At 35.2% G+C, this 16867-nt stretch overlaps 1 protein-coding gene across 1 annotated transcript in view; it reads right to left on the bottom strand.

Moving 5' to 3' along the window:
• Positions 1-1252: 1252 nt before the first annotated feature.
• Positions 1253-16867, bottom strand: part of LOC149799069 (uncharacterized) — a 33869-nt gene continuing 18254 nt past the window's right edge. Inside the window, exon 4 of the mRNA XM_089957023.1 lies at positions 1253-1828. Coding sequence (XP_089813149.1) covers positions 1706-1828 — 123 coding nt within the window. The 3' untranslated portion in view covers positions 1253-1705. The remainder of the gene's footprint in view (positions 1829-16867) is intronic.

The raw sequence follows: 16867 nt of genomic DNA, 5'->3' as shown, positions 1-16867 counted from the left end.
TAAAGACTGCAATGACAAATAATCAACAAAGTATGCATTACATTTAATTCAGTATGCCTGTTTATCGTTTTGAAACAAATCAAACATAACCGTACTTAATGTTTCATCTGACTCTGAGGTGCTTCTGAACTATGTTACCATGAAAATATATTCTCTCTGTTAGTTTAATATGCAACAAAAGCAAACTATCATTGTTAATATGTTTTGTCCACTCCTTCGTCCCATACGAAATTTTCAGATATTTTCTATAAGAATCCTGACATATTTGGGAGGTGATATGCTGCCTTGTGGAATTAGTTTCCTGGTTGACCTTATTGGGACTCTTTGCTATATCGAAATATAAGTGTTTCGTCCATACATTTTGAGAAAATTAAAATCAGTACTTGATGTTTTTCAAACTGTTAAAGACTGTGAGATTCTGTTACTGATGCTAGCCGTTTGTTAACGTTACTTTGCTTAGATAAATTGTAAATTTGCTGTTAAACTTTGAAAGTCAAAACATGCATACGTCTTAATAATTGCAATGTTTAATCAATCTTTTGTGAAAAGAATTTAGATTGGATAAAATCGAATCATGTGACTCCGGATACTAAGCGTTTTTCGCTCATATTACTATAGAAGAACAGCGTATGTATTCATGCGTCCATCTAGTGTGCTTTGACACTAGTTGCAAGTTAAAATCAAACAGAATATACCAAAATCTCTCACTCATTAAACTAACTTCTAAATTTACAAAATGGAATTGTCGTGTTTGTTGTTTGTTTGTTTTTTTGTTTGGTTTTTTTTTTGTTGTTTTTCTCGGAATATTTGTAGCGCACAAACAATATAGCAAATGCACATATAGCAAACAGAGGACGTAGGAGATCTTTGGGAAACATAGCAACAAAAACAAACAACAGGGGAAGGGAATTCGCCTTGGACAAAAAAAAAACCTTAGAGGAACCAGCCTGAGTTCCTCAACGCTAGGAAATACCCCGCTTGAAAAATACTTTTAATTTTTTTTTTCAAAATTCTGTTTAATGCAAACCACAAAACTACAGACCTTAGGGGGTACACAAACACAAAAAATTAAATTTCGGCAAGGGGAGCATGAATCTGGTGTCCCCCGCTAAACAAAAAAAAAATTACAGGATACACGAAGTCATGAAATTTGAAGGTTTGTTACATATTATGCATCAACAACCTCCTCTTCACTACGGCCATTAACGCAGTGTGTGATCTATTTATATTTTTCATTACATGATTAAGCCTGTAAAATAATAAATTTAATGCTTGATTAACATTTTCCTTCTTTAGAACACCTTGAAATGTCTCAACTACTTGTCCTGGGATCTTGTAATGTCTCAGTTAATTTTTATTCCATCTAACTTAAGAAACAGATAAAAGCTAAATACAAGTGGATCATATATTGAAGCAATCTGAAATGTACAATTAAATCATTTTAATGAATTAAGACCTGTATCATATAGACGTGGTCTCTGGCCATTGAAACGCTACCGTTGTCACTCAGTTGACACTGGTTGATTATAAGTGACTGGAGGCAGCTGTATACCACGTAGGTCGGTACACTAGACTGGTGCCTCGTTTCGGGACATGATGCGCCCAAGTGCATTGTCATGTTCGTCTTTGGCAGATCTTGCACGGAGAGCAACATTTCGGGCAGACTTCCAGATTTCATAAGGCGCAAAAAACGCCGAGCTGAGACTCAGGAAGCCGGTAAAATGGCGAGAAACGTGAGTAAACTTCCGTCACTCAAGTGCCAATATTGGATGCAAACTTGGACCAATGGAAGGAACCACAGCGTACTGAGGAGAGCGTTAGAGTGGACCTGAAATAAGATAAAATACATCACGTGCAATTTAATGTGCATGAAATAGAACTCCTTCGCCCTCATTAATATATTATAATACAATTTAATTGGTTATTCTCACCAGCATGCACGTCCGCATAGAGTACATAATCAAAGTATTGAGTGGTTATCAAATAATGTACGTATAATTTTAGCTAGAAACTCAGATTTGGTAATGAAGAAAAGCTGGAATGGAAACAATGGACAAATTTAAATAAACTTATAATAAATGACTGAATAAAACAATCTCTCCGTTTTTAAACACAAAACTGAATCTATTGAACGTAGTATTTTCTTATAACTAGTAGTGTGAAGCTGAATATTCATGGATGGTTTGTTCCAGAAGTATTTTTAATTAAGTTTACTGCTAAGTTAGTATACACTAGACACAATAAAATAAAAGGATAATTATAGTTTACTGCATTTGTATGGAAAAATGTGTACGAGTTTTTCGGATGGAAATACTGCACGACCGTCGGAGCTTAGTATATTCATCAAAAAAACAAGTTCATATTTTCCCATATAAATGCAGTAACTTTTTTATTATATGCTCATTTTCATATTCTACCTTAGGCTTAATTGTATAAAAAATGCTCTACAAGACACAAAGTAACTGAATGCATGCCGTGTTCCATATTATATACACAAACACAGATTCATTATTACACAACAACAACATTATTCTGCACATAACTCCGCCCAGATAAATTTGAACTTATTCGCGCGCTAGACATCATTTTCAACAGAAAATGGCATTTTGGTCTACTTAAAATTGACATTTGGACTCCTATTCTGAATGAATGTGCATTCCAACAATTTTTCCATTTGATCTGGAGTGAGAATATTTTGGTATTATTGTCGACTCTACGAAATTTCGTGATTATGGACTGGATTTATCTGTGCCGATTCTAAATGAAATACATTGGACTGTAGCAGCTATGGAGAAGCGTGTTTACATCTCCAAGTGTGTTTCTGTTCTGTCATTGAATGTTTGAAATCATAATGTGGGGAAAATATGAATTCTTTCTATTGCAATAATCAAAAAGTCGTTTTAGAATTTGATGTTTATTTCATTTTTAGTGCAGTAAGGAGGATGTAATTGCACTTGGAATATAGTCGAAATTACAGTACTATTTCGAAATGTGTAATCAAATGTGACAACCCATGGCATGGTTCATGTAATTTGGGTTTGCAGAACTAAGAAAGTACATTTTGAGAAAATTCAGGATGTAAAACTGTAAGTATATTTTTTGGCATTCTTATTATCAACTAAAGAAGACAGTTTATGCCTTGTCACTTGCATGTTATTTGTAAGGACCTGTCTGGCGTCTATAGGTAACCTAGATCCAAAACATTGTATAAAAAAATATTAACGTCGAATGTGTCAAAACAGCTGGTATGTGGCAGTCCACGAAACATCTCGTTTAGTTCATTCAGAAACAAATTTAATCAACCAAAACGTAAAGCGTCTGTCTACTACGAGAGTGTAAATGATTTGTTTACATAGTAGTTCCCAATACACTATTGAGCACACGTGAGTTTAATATGAAGTTGCGAGCGAGTGCAATGTCGTATAATACTGAACGATTCTGATCAAATAAATAAAGTTAATAGAGAAAAATATCAGCATATAATAATCCTTAATATCGTTGCTGTCACATATTATACACTATCATTTAGATTGTTTCCATAAATGCAATTTTTGATTCTCAGATTTTGTCAAAATATTTTTATATATATGTTTACAGAGACTTTAAAATAATCTTTCAGGCGGAGGTCAGTTTCCATATGTTTATATGAAGGGAGTTTATCAGAATTTTCTAAGTTATTATTCGAATCTGATGGAAAAGTAAATGCATCTTGGAGATTTTAGGAATGTAACCCAATTAACGCTATCGTTGGGTTCACTTTCGATAATAACTTTATCTACTGCATACTTAGCATAAAATTTATATAATTTGTAACCTTAACCAATATGTAGCATAAACTAACTGACCTTAGGAATTTAAATGGGATTCCTGGGAAGTTTTCATATTGAATCCATGTTGATCATTAGACTGTAAATAACTACGACCAAGTGAAAATAAATCGGAATTTGCATTCAATTGCAATTTGATCTTGTCTAAATGACCGGTTGATTTCATTTACAATCTTTAACCATTAATACTTCAATATGTTGTACTAGTCCTCATAACGATTTTGCATGAGATCAGTTTTTAAGCAAATAAAACAAAATGAAATTCATTTATCCGCGGTCCATTAAATTAATCTGCAACAATTCTTCTTTGCCTTTTAGTTGTCTGTTTGATAGCTTGTTGTTTTTCTTCTTTTCTTGTGGTGGGGTGGGTGGGGCTAACTAACTGTAAATGATATTGCGTTGATCGTAACAAAATCCAGGATTTTGATGACTTAAACCGTGAAGTAATATCACTCTTTTCGAAAATATATTCTTTTCATTATGGTCTGGTACGAAGGTCAAGGCCACCACTACAGAGTTAAGACCGGTCTTCTACAATGAAGGATAACATCTTTTGTAAAGAAATCTTTTGGGAACTGTAAAATAGTTTTGTTTCCTGTGAAAATGTGAGAAGTGTTACATTTTCTGACTGTGGACTTCGTATTATTTTCTTCTTCATGTTTAAGTAGTCGTTGGAATGTGTATGTTACTGACAGAGACATATCAGTGTCTACTTTCTTTAAAAACAGAAGCGAAGACGAATATACCACTTGGTTGAAATATAATTTGATCAAAACAAAACATCATACGAAAAAAAAATAAAGTCACAAACATCTTATGGGTTACTCTTCGTATTACTTTGTTTACATATATGAGGTCGCGCCTTCCCTGCTGCTATTAATTTATCCAAATATCTTATCGAGACCTACACGATATCGTGTTCGAGGATCATGTAAATTTATTGTTATAAATCCATGCGGAGTAGCTTGCGCTCGTGAAAAAAAGTTTCTGAGTTTATTTATATCCATGTCACCACTACACTAAGTTTGATGAATATTTCGCAACGTATGTGTATCAACTCCATTAAACACAACTAAAATATTACAATTATCCCTGATCACTTTTGGCATTTGTGTGTATAGCTGAGTAACATAAATCACATCAGTGTTTTTATGTCTACCTCGAGAAAAAATCCTGGCTGGATTTGATTGTTTGTCTAGCATCACATCATCGTATACGACCAAATTATTAATAAATCCTTCAATAGAATCTACGGACAGTGCTTCATCAATATCGGTTATAAACTCGATAACATTTTTATCTTTGTCCAATAATCTTGCTTTTTCATTAAACTCTTTAAGTACATCATAACATCGTTGATCATCTTCAGACGGAGCTAACAAATACACCTTATCCCATTTCAGCCATCTCATTATAAGATTAAGTAGCAACTGTGTCTTTCCACTACCAGATGGTCCTAGTAGTATCATCCTAATCGAGTTCGGTGACGCAGGATGGTGTTTGACAGGTTCTCTTTTTTGAGTCGCTGAGAAATCAATTATATCCATATTATGTGAACACATGAATCTATATTGTTTAGAACTAAAGCCACAACTAATGATCTATCCACGGTTACAACAAAAAATGCGAAAATAGCATATGGTGGAAAATGTCCAGTATGTAACAGAAAAAAGTTTTCTTTTCTACCTAGAAAAGATGGTGGTGATATTGCTAAATTAATGTCAAAGTTCCCAGGCACTCCCTGGGCTAAGTACTCTGGAGAAAAAGATCTACCAGGATATAATTATTGTGGTCCTGGTACTCGACTTGATATCAGGCTGGATAATCAGGATCAACCAAAACCAGGCGAAGAACCAATAAAAGCTATTGATAAAGCATGTCATGTTCATGATGCAGCTTATAAAAGCGAAAACCTACAAGACAGACATATTGCAGATGTGAAATTGATTCATTCATTAAATTCTATAAAAAAAATAAAAATATCAGAGAATCATTAGCTAATTGTTTAGTAAGATCCGCAATGAAAGGTAAATTAGCGCTAAGGGCTGGTAATGTATAAATGGAATCGATTTATTATTCTCCAAGAGGATACTGGAGGGGTAATGCAGCAATTAGTAAACTCGCTGATGCAGCAAAAGTCAAGCATTCTACTGCTAAAGCGTGCTTATCCAAACAGGCAAAATGGCAAATTTATCTACGTCCACCGAAACAAATTCACTTTGCACATTTTGATGTTAGTGTTCCTAATGAAGTTCATCAAGCTGATATATTATTTCTACCACATGATACCGTTAAAATTGGTCGACGTCAAATAACATAAGTACGCGCTAAATGTAGTTGATGTTGCAAGTAGATGTAAAGATGCAGAACTGCTATCAACTAAAACAGCAACTGAAGTAGCCGATGCGTTTGAACGAATTTATCAACGAGGTGGTCTACGATGGCCACAACTATTACAAGTTGATCCTGACAAGGAATTTATTGGTCCAGTATCATCGTTGATAAAGCGACATAATGTCAAAATACGACGAGGACATACTGCAATTCATCGTCATCAGGCAATTGTTGAACGATTTAATCGAAAACTTGCTGAGCGGTTATTTTGATATCAATACTCGAAGGAATTTATTCAGGATACGAGAATTCGTGAATGGGTTGCAAGATTACCAAGTGTGATAGACGCATTAAATAATGAAGTAACTCGAACAACCAACATGAAACCCATTCATGCAATTACCTACACAACGACAAGATTTTTCAACTTAGCCAGTATTAGCTAATACCACTGTAAGATATTACTATGAGCCCGGTGAACTTGAAGGTGGTAAAAAAAAAGAGCGACTGTTCCTATTTGGAGTATTACGACGCACAAGATATCTAGCGTCACAAGATCCATTGGTAGACCCACAATCTACAGACTGGATTCAACTGCTCCTCAACATGGATTTGTACGTGAACAATTACAAATAGTTCCCGAGGACACTCAATTACCACCCAAATCACTTAACTAGCACCTCTACGTCGATTACACTCAAGACAGTTCAACATAGTATTTTCTCGTGTATGACCTATATGATTATTTTTTCTGTCTACGGTAAATTGTCTTGGATCATTTTTCAGATGCCGCCATAACATAATACAATTACAACTAGCATAATGATTATTCTGCTGTTGTTTCAGCGCATTAATAAATTCAACGTCAAGATCAAATTCCCGATTATTTTTGTCACTATGTTTATAACCAGGCAATTTTTTCTTATTATATCGCCTCGATATTTATCGAGGTCATCATTGATCACTGACGAGTCCATGACGATTCTCCGCAATTGAGATGTTTTTCTAACTCGAGACACTGCAAGATAAACTAAGTTCGACCATTCGATACGATCATCAACGATCCAAACAACTGTATCAGTAATAGTTAATCCCTGAGATAAATAAATCGCCATCGCGTATCCAAGCGTCCACGGAGATTTATCAGCACGTAAAGCATCTTCAACAACATTGAAATCAACTGTGACAATATCATTCAACACAAGATTCTGTTTCCCCTGCCCTGGTATATCAACGTCAATGTTTTGCCGTCCCGTATCTGCTGGTCGATAACATAACGGAACTGGCAACGTTGGAAATTTTTCTCGTTGTAACTGAAACAACTCCCGTTGAAATGTATCACGAACTATCTTTCTACTTGCCACTATCAAATCGTTTGGTCTCACGTTTGCAGAAAGTCGTTCATTGAAGTTTCTGAAATAATTTTACGCATAACTTCACATTGAATTTTATTCGGTAGTAGTCTGATTAATTTTTATAATTCCTTTAATTCTGCATCAAGTGCTCTATGATCATCATTTATTTCTTCATAGTAATCAACGATATTTTTCAGAGATGGTCCATCTATAGGTGGTGGTTGACCGTGATCGCAGCACATTATCACAGCAGTATTTCTTGTTAATAACCAATCAGGAAATGTTTTTAATGTTTCTGATGATACTGTACATATTTCATCCCAAACGATAGTCCTCGGAATATATTTTTCTCCCATTCGATCAGGAGTCCATGCATCACCTTTGTACCTAAAAAAGTTGTGATAAGTACATGATTGTACTCCTTGTTGTTTCATCTCTCGCGCGAGTTTGTGTGTAGGAGACCGCTCCGGTGGCCTAGTGGTTAGAACATCCGCCTCGCATGCGGGAGGTCGTGGGTTCGATCCCCGGCCGAGTCAGACTTACAAAAATGGTACTAACAACTGCCTCGCTTGGCGTTCAGCATTAAGAGGTTAGTGTTAGGATTGGTCGGCCCGGTGTCAGGATAATGTGACTGGGTGGGACATCATGCTGCGTGTCTGCGGCATGATGCCCCAGTGCTAGACATCACTATAAACTGCCACACTGCAGACATCGTAGCGATATGACTGAAAAATTGTTAAAGCTACGTTAAAAATCAAAGTCACATCACACATCACTGTGTGTAGGTGTTAGCACGATCATATCTGAGTTCTGAAATAGTTCGATCGCTCGAGTGATTTTACCAGAACATCCAGGTCCGTTAATATAAACTGTCTTGTGTCTAATTATTGGATCGTATACCGATGGTGCAGACGATAGCTTTAATGTTTGATATTTTTTACAATAAATATCTTTAACCGCAACATCAGCTGATTCGGAATAATTAAAAAAAAATTCTTTTTTTATTCTCTACGAACCCCACGATGCATATGCATCGATATTTAATTTTTCCAACAGTCCTGAATATATTTTCTTGATATAAAACGAATCCGTGGCAACTCTGACAGCAAACTCAGAAATTTTATTTATCATCGATAATAGATTTATCGACACGTACACTAACATTGATGATCTTAAATGAGTATATTGAGGTGACTCACCGTCCATATAGCTCACAATTGTACCTAATTTAGTTCCATTTGGTAAGAAAGCTATTTCTCGATTTATAAACGTGTTTCTATCCGTTCAGCGATTATAAAATCTAACTCAGCATCGTCCATGATCAATCTTGTACGATATCTGTTCGATAAATAACACCATTGGGTCTTACAAACTGATCAAATTTACTTTTTCTTCCATATCTCATTCGTCGTTTTCAGAACTCTGAAAGAAACATACTGACACAGGATCGTTTTTACTTATTTCGTTAATAAAATCAAACAAGTCTCCGCGGTAAAATTTAACAGTTCGATTTCGTTAAAATATTGTTACTGCACTAGTCCACGCGTGCGCGTTATGTTCAATAATTTCAATCTAAGCTCCTTTTGATTTATATTTTGATTCATAAAAAATCTCTACTGTTATCGTCGCTACGATTATTGGGAATTTAATTTTTTTTCCTAACTCGGCGACATCCCTGATAGACGCCCCGCTATCTTTAACCATTTCTCCATTTTATTAATCAAACTTTTATTTTTCGGATCAACCAGATCTCGCATCGGTAGGTCAGGAGATATTCTGTCGAGATTAAATGTATCTGCTTTCCAAGGCTTGATTCGGGATAATCTATAGCATTCGTTCATATTATATTTCAAACAAATATTTAAATTAAAATATTATGTATACAATGTCTCGATGCAAATGGCTCATGGTGGGTTCATTGACTCCTTCTAATAAATCCTGTAAAATGGAAATCTGCGGACAACCAACACTTGCGTTCGTAGTGGAAGCTTAGGATAAATACCGTGTCTACGATTTGGTGGTGGAGTCCGAGAAAATAAACAATTATGTGCAAATTGTTGTGGAAAAAATATCGCGAGCTTAAAAGATACTATGATAAAAAATGATAACAGTAACAACGCTATAAAATCCGGGGAGGATTATCTAAGTTTTCAGGCAAATTATGTTTTAAACAAATGATATTATTATATAAATGGAGCAAAATATCAACCACGAGTTTATAAAGCATCCTATAATAACGAACTAAGAATAAAATCGTGATTGTGTGATTAGACACTGTTGGTTGACACAACCAGTTGGTTTTGTTATTAATACTGGTTTTCTAATGTTTACTATTGGGAAGAAAATTATCTTTGTCATCGTTTCATATACGTGTGTCATCAGGGGTTGATCAAAGACGATCTTGTGATCGATCACATCAACCGTGTGAAAACCGACAATAATTAATCCAACCTTCAGGTTATGACACAAAGTGAGAATTCTACACGAGGAGGGACTAGTAAGTTCACAAAGATTCATAGAGCGATTAAATCCTTCAATACAGAGACTAGTGAAGAGAGACTTTTTCTATCAATCAATTCAGCTGGCAAATATTTTAATGTAAACCAGCGTGCGGTAAAATACCTCGCAGAAAACATATACAAATCTGCTTTCTCTAAAAAAATATAAACAAAAAATATATTCTATTATTGTTAGGGAGATAAATTATCATCTTTAGCAAGCAATTACCTCGAAATATTTTTATCAACCATTTATTTAATTTTTTCTAACTCGTTAAAATATAAATTTAGTGTATTTAAGGGAGATAACTCCGTTAAGTATACTCACGTAATTAAGTTACCTCTCTTTGACCATGTCACGGACCCGCAGACGTATTTACAATAAAGTATCAGACTTGTAAATAAATATTTTGTTGTGTTAATTATCCTTGTTACGTCGGGCGAAAACCCGTAATATTGTATCATAAATTCGATAAATTGTTCTTCTTTTTTGTATTCTCCGTTAAAATATAAATTTCAGCGTATTTAAGGAAGATAACTCCGTTGTGTATATTCCATTGAGTATATTCATGTAATGAAGTTACTTCCGTTTGACCATGTCACGAATCCACAACGTTTCCTAAATTATTTTTAGGTACATCTGATTTTGTTAGGTAAAAGTAAATATATTTTCTAACGTACTCTGAATTTTACCTGTTCTGAATTAAAATTCAGTTCTATCGAAAAAATACGAAATATTGCTTTCTTCAGTGATAACTGTTAACAGTTAACTATATAATAATTTCTGAAACGTATATATATCAGATGCTTCCGTAGCAAAAGAAAAAAACACCCTCCCACCATGTCACCAGTGGTGGATACATGTTTTGTATCACCCACGGGCTGATTACTGGGGTGTGTTTCAAAATTTGTTGAGTGTAGAGAAGGTCCCTGTATATATTGTGCCGTCCTTACTGTAAATATGATAAAAATAAAATATTTCAGAATAAATAAAATATTTCAGAATAAATAAAAAGATTTCTGATTAAGTAAAATATTTCTGATAAAAAAAATATTCCAGAATAATAATAAAATCTTTTAGAATAAATAAAATATTTCTGATAAAAAATCATTACGATAAAATTCTACGACAAAAGCCTTACGAATTTGCATACAGATTTACAACTAGTTCTTCCCCACGCAGGTCAATTAAGCGTCCGAGGTGGTCAGTTAATTTAAAATTTATTCGTGTTAACATATTATAATGATACTCGCCGATAAACAGGATTAGTTGGTTCTTGCACGATCAAACTCCCAGGGGGAACTTGTGGTGTGAACGTATATAAGATATATCCTTGCTGAGCCTGATTTGATTTTCCAAGGTCTATTTGATAGCTACCATTGATCACATCACAAACGAGATTAACCGAGATTGTTGATGTCATATTAACTACTTCTGGTGAAATATGTCTACCGCCTCCTTATGGATCATTATTGTATCTAACAACATGTGTTGATAGTAAGTGATAGAGTAATAATTTTATTAATGTAATTAAGATCTGATATAACATGGTTTAAATGTTGTATTGTTTCAATAATCTATTGTCTTGTATTTTCTGAATAAAGATGTGTCATATCAAGAAATAAATTTCGTAGATCACCGAATACACGTTCATACTCGGACTTAATTGTACTGGAAAATAAACCAATAAATCCTTCATTGACAAACGGTTGTTTATTAATAATTTTGTACATATTATTTCCTACCATCATAAGAAGTTGTGTGCATTAAAAACAGCTCTAACATCACCAATATAGTAATTTGTTAGAGTCCATGGGTAATTACTTTGATATTATGACGTTATTATCAACTTTCATTCATCTGTGATAAAATCATTTAACTTCGGTTCTGGTGGTCCATGATATTCTGGCGCAATATCAGGCCATCCTAACACCGTTCTGATAGAACTCTGATAAATATCCACGGTGTAGTCGGGAGAGTTTCTTTCGATTGCAGAAGACAGAGTTGGTTCATGAACGTTAATTTATATTTTTGTTTCTTTCCCAATGATAGCTTTTATTCTGCGCTGTAATGCATCGTTGATTTTTTCAATATGTTAACTACCAGTTGATATTCAATAACCTGCCAATCGGGAGTTCCATCGGGTTTGTTTTTATTAGTAAATACAAGTGAATTATTTGCTGGTGTACCATTAAATGATTTCGATCTGATGTTTGGCCAACTATGATACACTCGTAATTTCGCTAGTGCAATTTCTTTTACTGGAATTGCAGTTGGAAAATTTATGCTAAATTCAGGATTAGTCGAACTTACTGAGATCATCGTGGTCTTGTGCGGGGTTTTGTTTGTCACGATCTGTTGAAGTAGCTCTACTGATGTCATTATTTAATATATTTGTACATTTAATACCAGCGCAGTTGTATATTTTAATCATCTCTGAACACTCGAAATCAGATATAATTCCATCACTGAGACTCGCTGATAACAACGAAGATAACTTCGAGTATGCTGTTGTCGCTGTATGTAATTTTATCATACAATCGGATAATTTTTCATTCGTGCAAGTACATAATTTTTTCGCAATAATGTAAAGAACACCTGCCATCGTTGTTGTAGCTAAAATACAGATTGTCACGGCTACTGGTGCCATCATTGTCATTGCTGATAATAACACACCGGTTTCAGCAACAACAGCGGATACTGAATAAACAATTACGTCAATGATAACTAGTCGTCGTCGATATTTTTTTTATTTTATCGTGTATTTTTCGATGATATTTTTCAGCGATGTTTGCCATTCACGTGCTTGATTGTACCTGTATTGAGATGCATCGTCGATTGAGGTACTCATTATTATTTTATGCAGCAAATAATTCAGGTGTTTCAGCTACAAATTCCAGACACCACCAGTAAGGTGCTGCATTTAATGTCTTATCAGCTGCTTCCAGCATAAATTCTTCTTCGGTTCCTTTATTTAATACAACAGACTCAACCCAGGAAAACCTATCGGTGGAATGTCACCATAGATACTTTGTAAATATCTCAAATTTTGCAGCACTGAACACAGACAACCTGTACACGCCAGTGACCGTTGCGATATATTTGATAGTTTTATTTTGCTGTGACCATGTTGCGAATCCAGATGATACCGTGGACACGATGTTGGAAATATGCCCGGGAGTAACTCCAGGTGGAATTTTAATTAAACTGGTTTTATTAACATCTCAGGAATCTCCGCTACGATATCTTCTTGTGTTTTTAATCGTATCTAATGTATTTTTTATATCAGATAGTTTTGCGTCAACGGTCAACGGAATACCAAAACATTCATCTGTGGCCTCGTTAAGTTTTCTAAAATTTCTACGGAGATTTGTAAACGCGCTTACGTGAACGACATACTCGGCCCGCAACGTGGATAGTTTGCCATCTACGGTGCTGTAGTTAATGTCAACATATTTTTTTTTTTGTTGCTGCATCTTCGTCGGATGTTGGATCTCTTAAAACTACTATCTTATTTCCGTTCATGCTGAGTTCTCCCATCATTGTGTCATGGTATTTTTCACGCGGTTAGCAACGCTTCTTGTAATTTCATCTCTGATAGTTGTAAACGATATACTTGAATCCCTAATTTTTCCGCTGTCAGTAAACACAGGGATATTATCCGTGACCGCACCGAGTACTCGTCGAACTATATCATTCCACCTGATATTGCTAGCTTTTAGTTTACCATATCGATCCTGAAAAATAGCAACCTCATCTGGGTCAACTTCAGCAAGATTCATATTATCAGCGAGTTCATCTTTGGTCGCGTACTTCGACAGATCAATGTCATCTTTCTTTATTAACGCCGGTAGAAGAAGATCTTCTTCCGTAAATATCAACTTTCATATAAGATCTAAGATTTATTTAAAACGAATCGGTTACTTGTATAATCATGCACGACTTTATGTGGCGGTTTGGATGATTTTGATATTGTGTTAAGTGCATCAATTACGTCACGGCCGCATATTGGCGGATCTGTCATTGCTTGTTTGGGTAGCGTTGAATACCAAACTAGCCGCGCGACATACTTGATAAACTCACGCAGTGGAGCCAACCCGTATGAATCAAAATAAACGATTCCACGTGGATCAATCGCGTATGATACCTAATTAGTACCGTGTCCTGAATTCGAGTCAAGATTAATAATACCTGTTTCAAGTTCATTCGGTTGTTTCGGTAATTGATCTCGCATAAAAACACCTCTGAAGTTTTTTATTTTTAGTTGTTTAGCAGCATCAAGTAAATCAAAATTTGACATCGGTGTGAAGTTTAGGTTCCTGGAATACTCAGACCTTTTCCAAGATGGATTCCTGGTAATCTTAGGTCTCTCCCCAGGTAAGTTCCTGGTAATATTAGACCCCTTCCCTTTTTTATATCCTTTTTCTGTTGCTTTCTTTAGAGCCATTCTAGTAGCGGTTCCAACAGCACCTAACGTAGCGGCTTTTGTTACGGCTGGAGCAACAGCTGCTATTAACGCTGATATTGCTGCAAGAAGAGGGAAAATACCACCTGTTGTAACCATATTTTTAATGGCACTCGAAGAAAGAACAAGTTGAACTCCAGTTTTTTATTTCAGTGCTTTATTGAAGTGTTTAATCTGATTCTTGGTTAGAGTGACAGTTTATTTGGACCACCATTAGAAATCTGATCTTGTTTTAATGTTATTTTTGTTCCGCAATTTTTTGTTGAATTTAATTGAAATTCTTTCATCTGACCGGGAGTCAAAGTTACATTAACATGACTATATGACATTTTATGATAAATACTTGCCACGCTCCAAATAATGATTAAAGATTTTCTACTGATGCATCAACGACTCTCATTCGAGCTCTACCACCTTCGAGTAACATCACTTTGTCGCTGAGTATAACCGCGATTGCTCTGTAATTAGCACCACCTGGGTATAATTTTGGTTTGAGATGTACATCAATAACAGATTGTTTTGATAGATCAAAATGCTCAAATGAAAAACAATAAATTAGATACAAAGTTCTGAAATCATACTGTGAAATTTGTAAACCAGCATCCACTTTTTGATCACGTCCATGAATGACATCAAACGGTGATACACACGTCCTATTTGATTATTTTCAAAATTAAGTTGTACATTTTCCACTGGTTCTTGTTGTCCGTTTATTTGCAGAGAAATATCATTAACACCCAGATTGTCGAATATCATATGAGTACGTTCTTGTGAATTTAAACGATCATAGTTCTGAAACGCAATAAAAATATGCCGTGGTGCAGAAACACCCTGTTGTGATGCTATATGCCATGTGAAATCAGTGCCACCAGCATTTTGTATACTGTCTGTGCTTGTTGTTAACCATGACAACAGAGACTTACCACCTGCATCCATGAAAGAAAGCAATTTTTGTTCTTCTGCGATCGTTGGAGTCATCACCGGCATCCACAAAGATAATTTTGTTAATACTACTTTACCAGCATCACCAGCGGGTCTCCAGAGAGCATCGTTATCATGACCTTTTCTTACAAAAACAACCGTGTGTCTAGCTCCAAAAATATTTTTTCTAACATTCCTACAAAATCAAAAAACATGTACATGAAAAGCTTCTGTTGGCTCCTAGCAACATAATTTTACGCGCTGCAAATCCCAAGTTAAAATTTGCATTAGAACCATGAACTACTGGTGCCACATCAGCGTCACTGTTTCCTGCAAAATTTCTTGGTCGTCTTATATTATACGGATTATTATCGGGGTGACCAGTATTATCTTTTACAACATCATTGTAGGACCTACTGATCTTGTATAATCATCAGAATATCTTGCTAGACCAATTATTGTTGTAGCAACGTCGACATCTTTCTGAATCGATTCGATATTTTTTTTCCATCAATCATATAAGTGGCGCTATCAAATAATGCCATAATATCATTGTTGACAAAACTAACTTGTACTGAATCTCCGTACTTAGTATCATCCGTTTTTACAATTTTACCTTCTACCTCAATAAAAGCCTCAGCGGGTAGAAAATATCTATTTGTGTCATGAATTTGTAGTTCAATTCTTCCACGTTGATCTGGTATTTGTGCGTGATAAGAATAAAACTGATAATCATGTATTGATTCATCCTTACGGACAGGTGCTTCCATATCAAATGCTTAGTCGGATAGGTGCTTGAACATTTTATTATAATTATTTTAGTCTAACACGAGAATCATCGTGTTCGGGAAATTCAGATCCCTGATATTAAACTTGAAATATTATTCCTTGGTTCACGAAGCCCTTGATCTGATAATGCGACTAGTCTCTGATTTTCAGCTTGATTTATTATTTTACTGACGTCTGCGGGCATAATTTCAGTACTTGGTAGTTTTACTGGTTGTGATTTTCGTCTTATTAATCGTGCCAGTCTATCCTTGATTGCCGAGAACGCCTTACCAGCAACATTGACAATTGCACCAGGAGTTTTTTCACGAACAATATCAATAGCCTTCGTCGATAATTGCTTTGCAATAGGCGCTGCTTTTGGGGCGGCCATCCTTGTAAATAATCCCCGTACAACATCACCAAGTCAATATCCGTAAAATGCCTCGTAGACTGGAAATCGTGAGTTTACTACTCTGACAGGTACAGATTTGCAATGATTATTGTGTAAAATCATCTTGTTTTAATTGCCATTTATCTAATCATGGTAACAACTAGTCCGTGTAATCATCAACAATTTCATCTATAAGTTCTCGGTTAACGCTGATATCCATAATACCACCTTGAAATAATCGCCTTCAAATATCAGCTGCTTCATTAATTATTTCTGGTGAGTTATTTCCGGCACGTTTTCGCCTATG

The sequence above is a fragment of the Sinohyriopsis cumingii genome, chromosome 5 (genome assembly GCF_028554795.1).
Source record: "Sinohyriopsis cumingii isolate HCF-2022 chromosome 5, ASM2855479v2, whole genome shotgun sequence".
NCBI lineage: Eukaryota > Metazoa > Mollusca > Bivalvia > Unionida > Unionidae > Sinohyriopsis > Sinohyriopsis cumingii.
The sequence above is the reverse complement of the archived record's forward strand: the minus strand, read 5'-3'. Positions and strand labels throughout refer to the sequence as shown.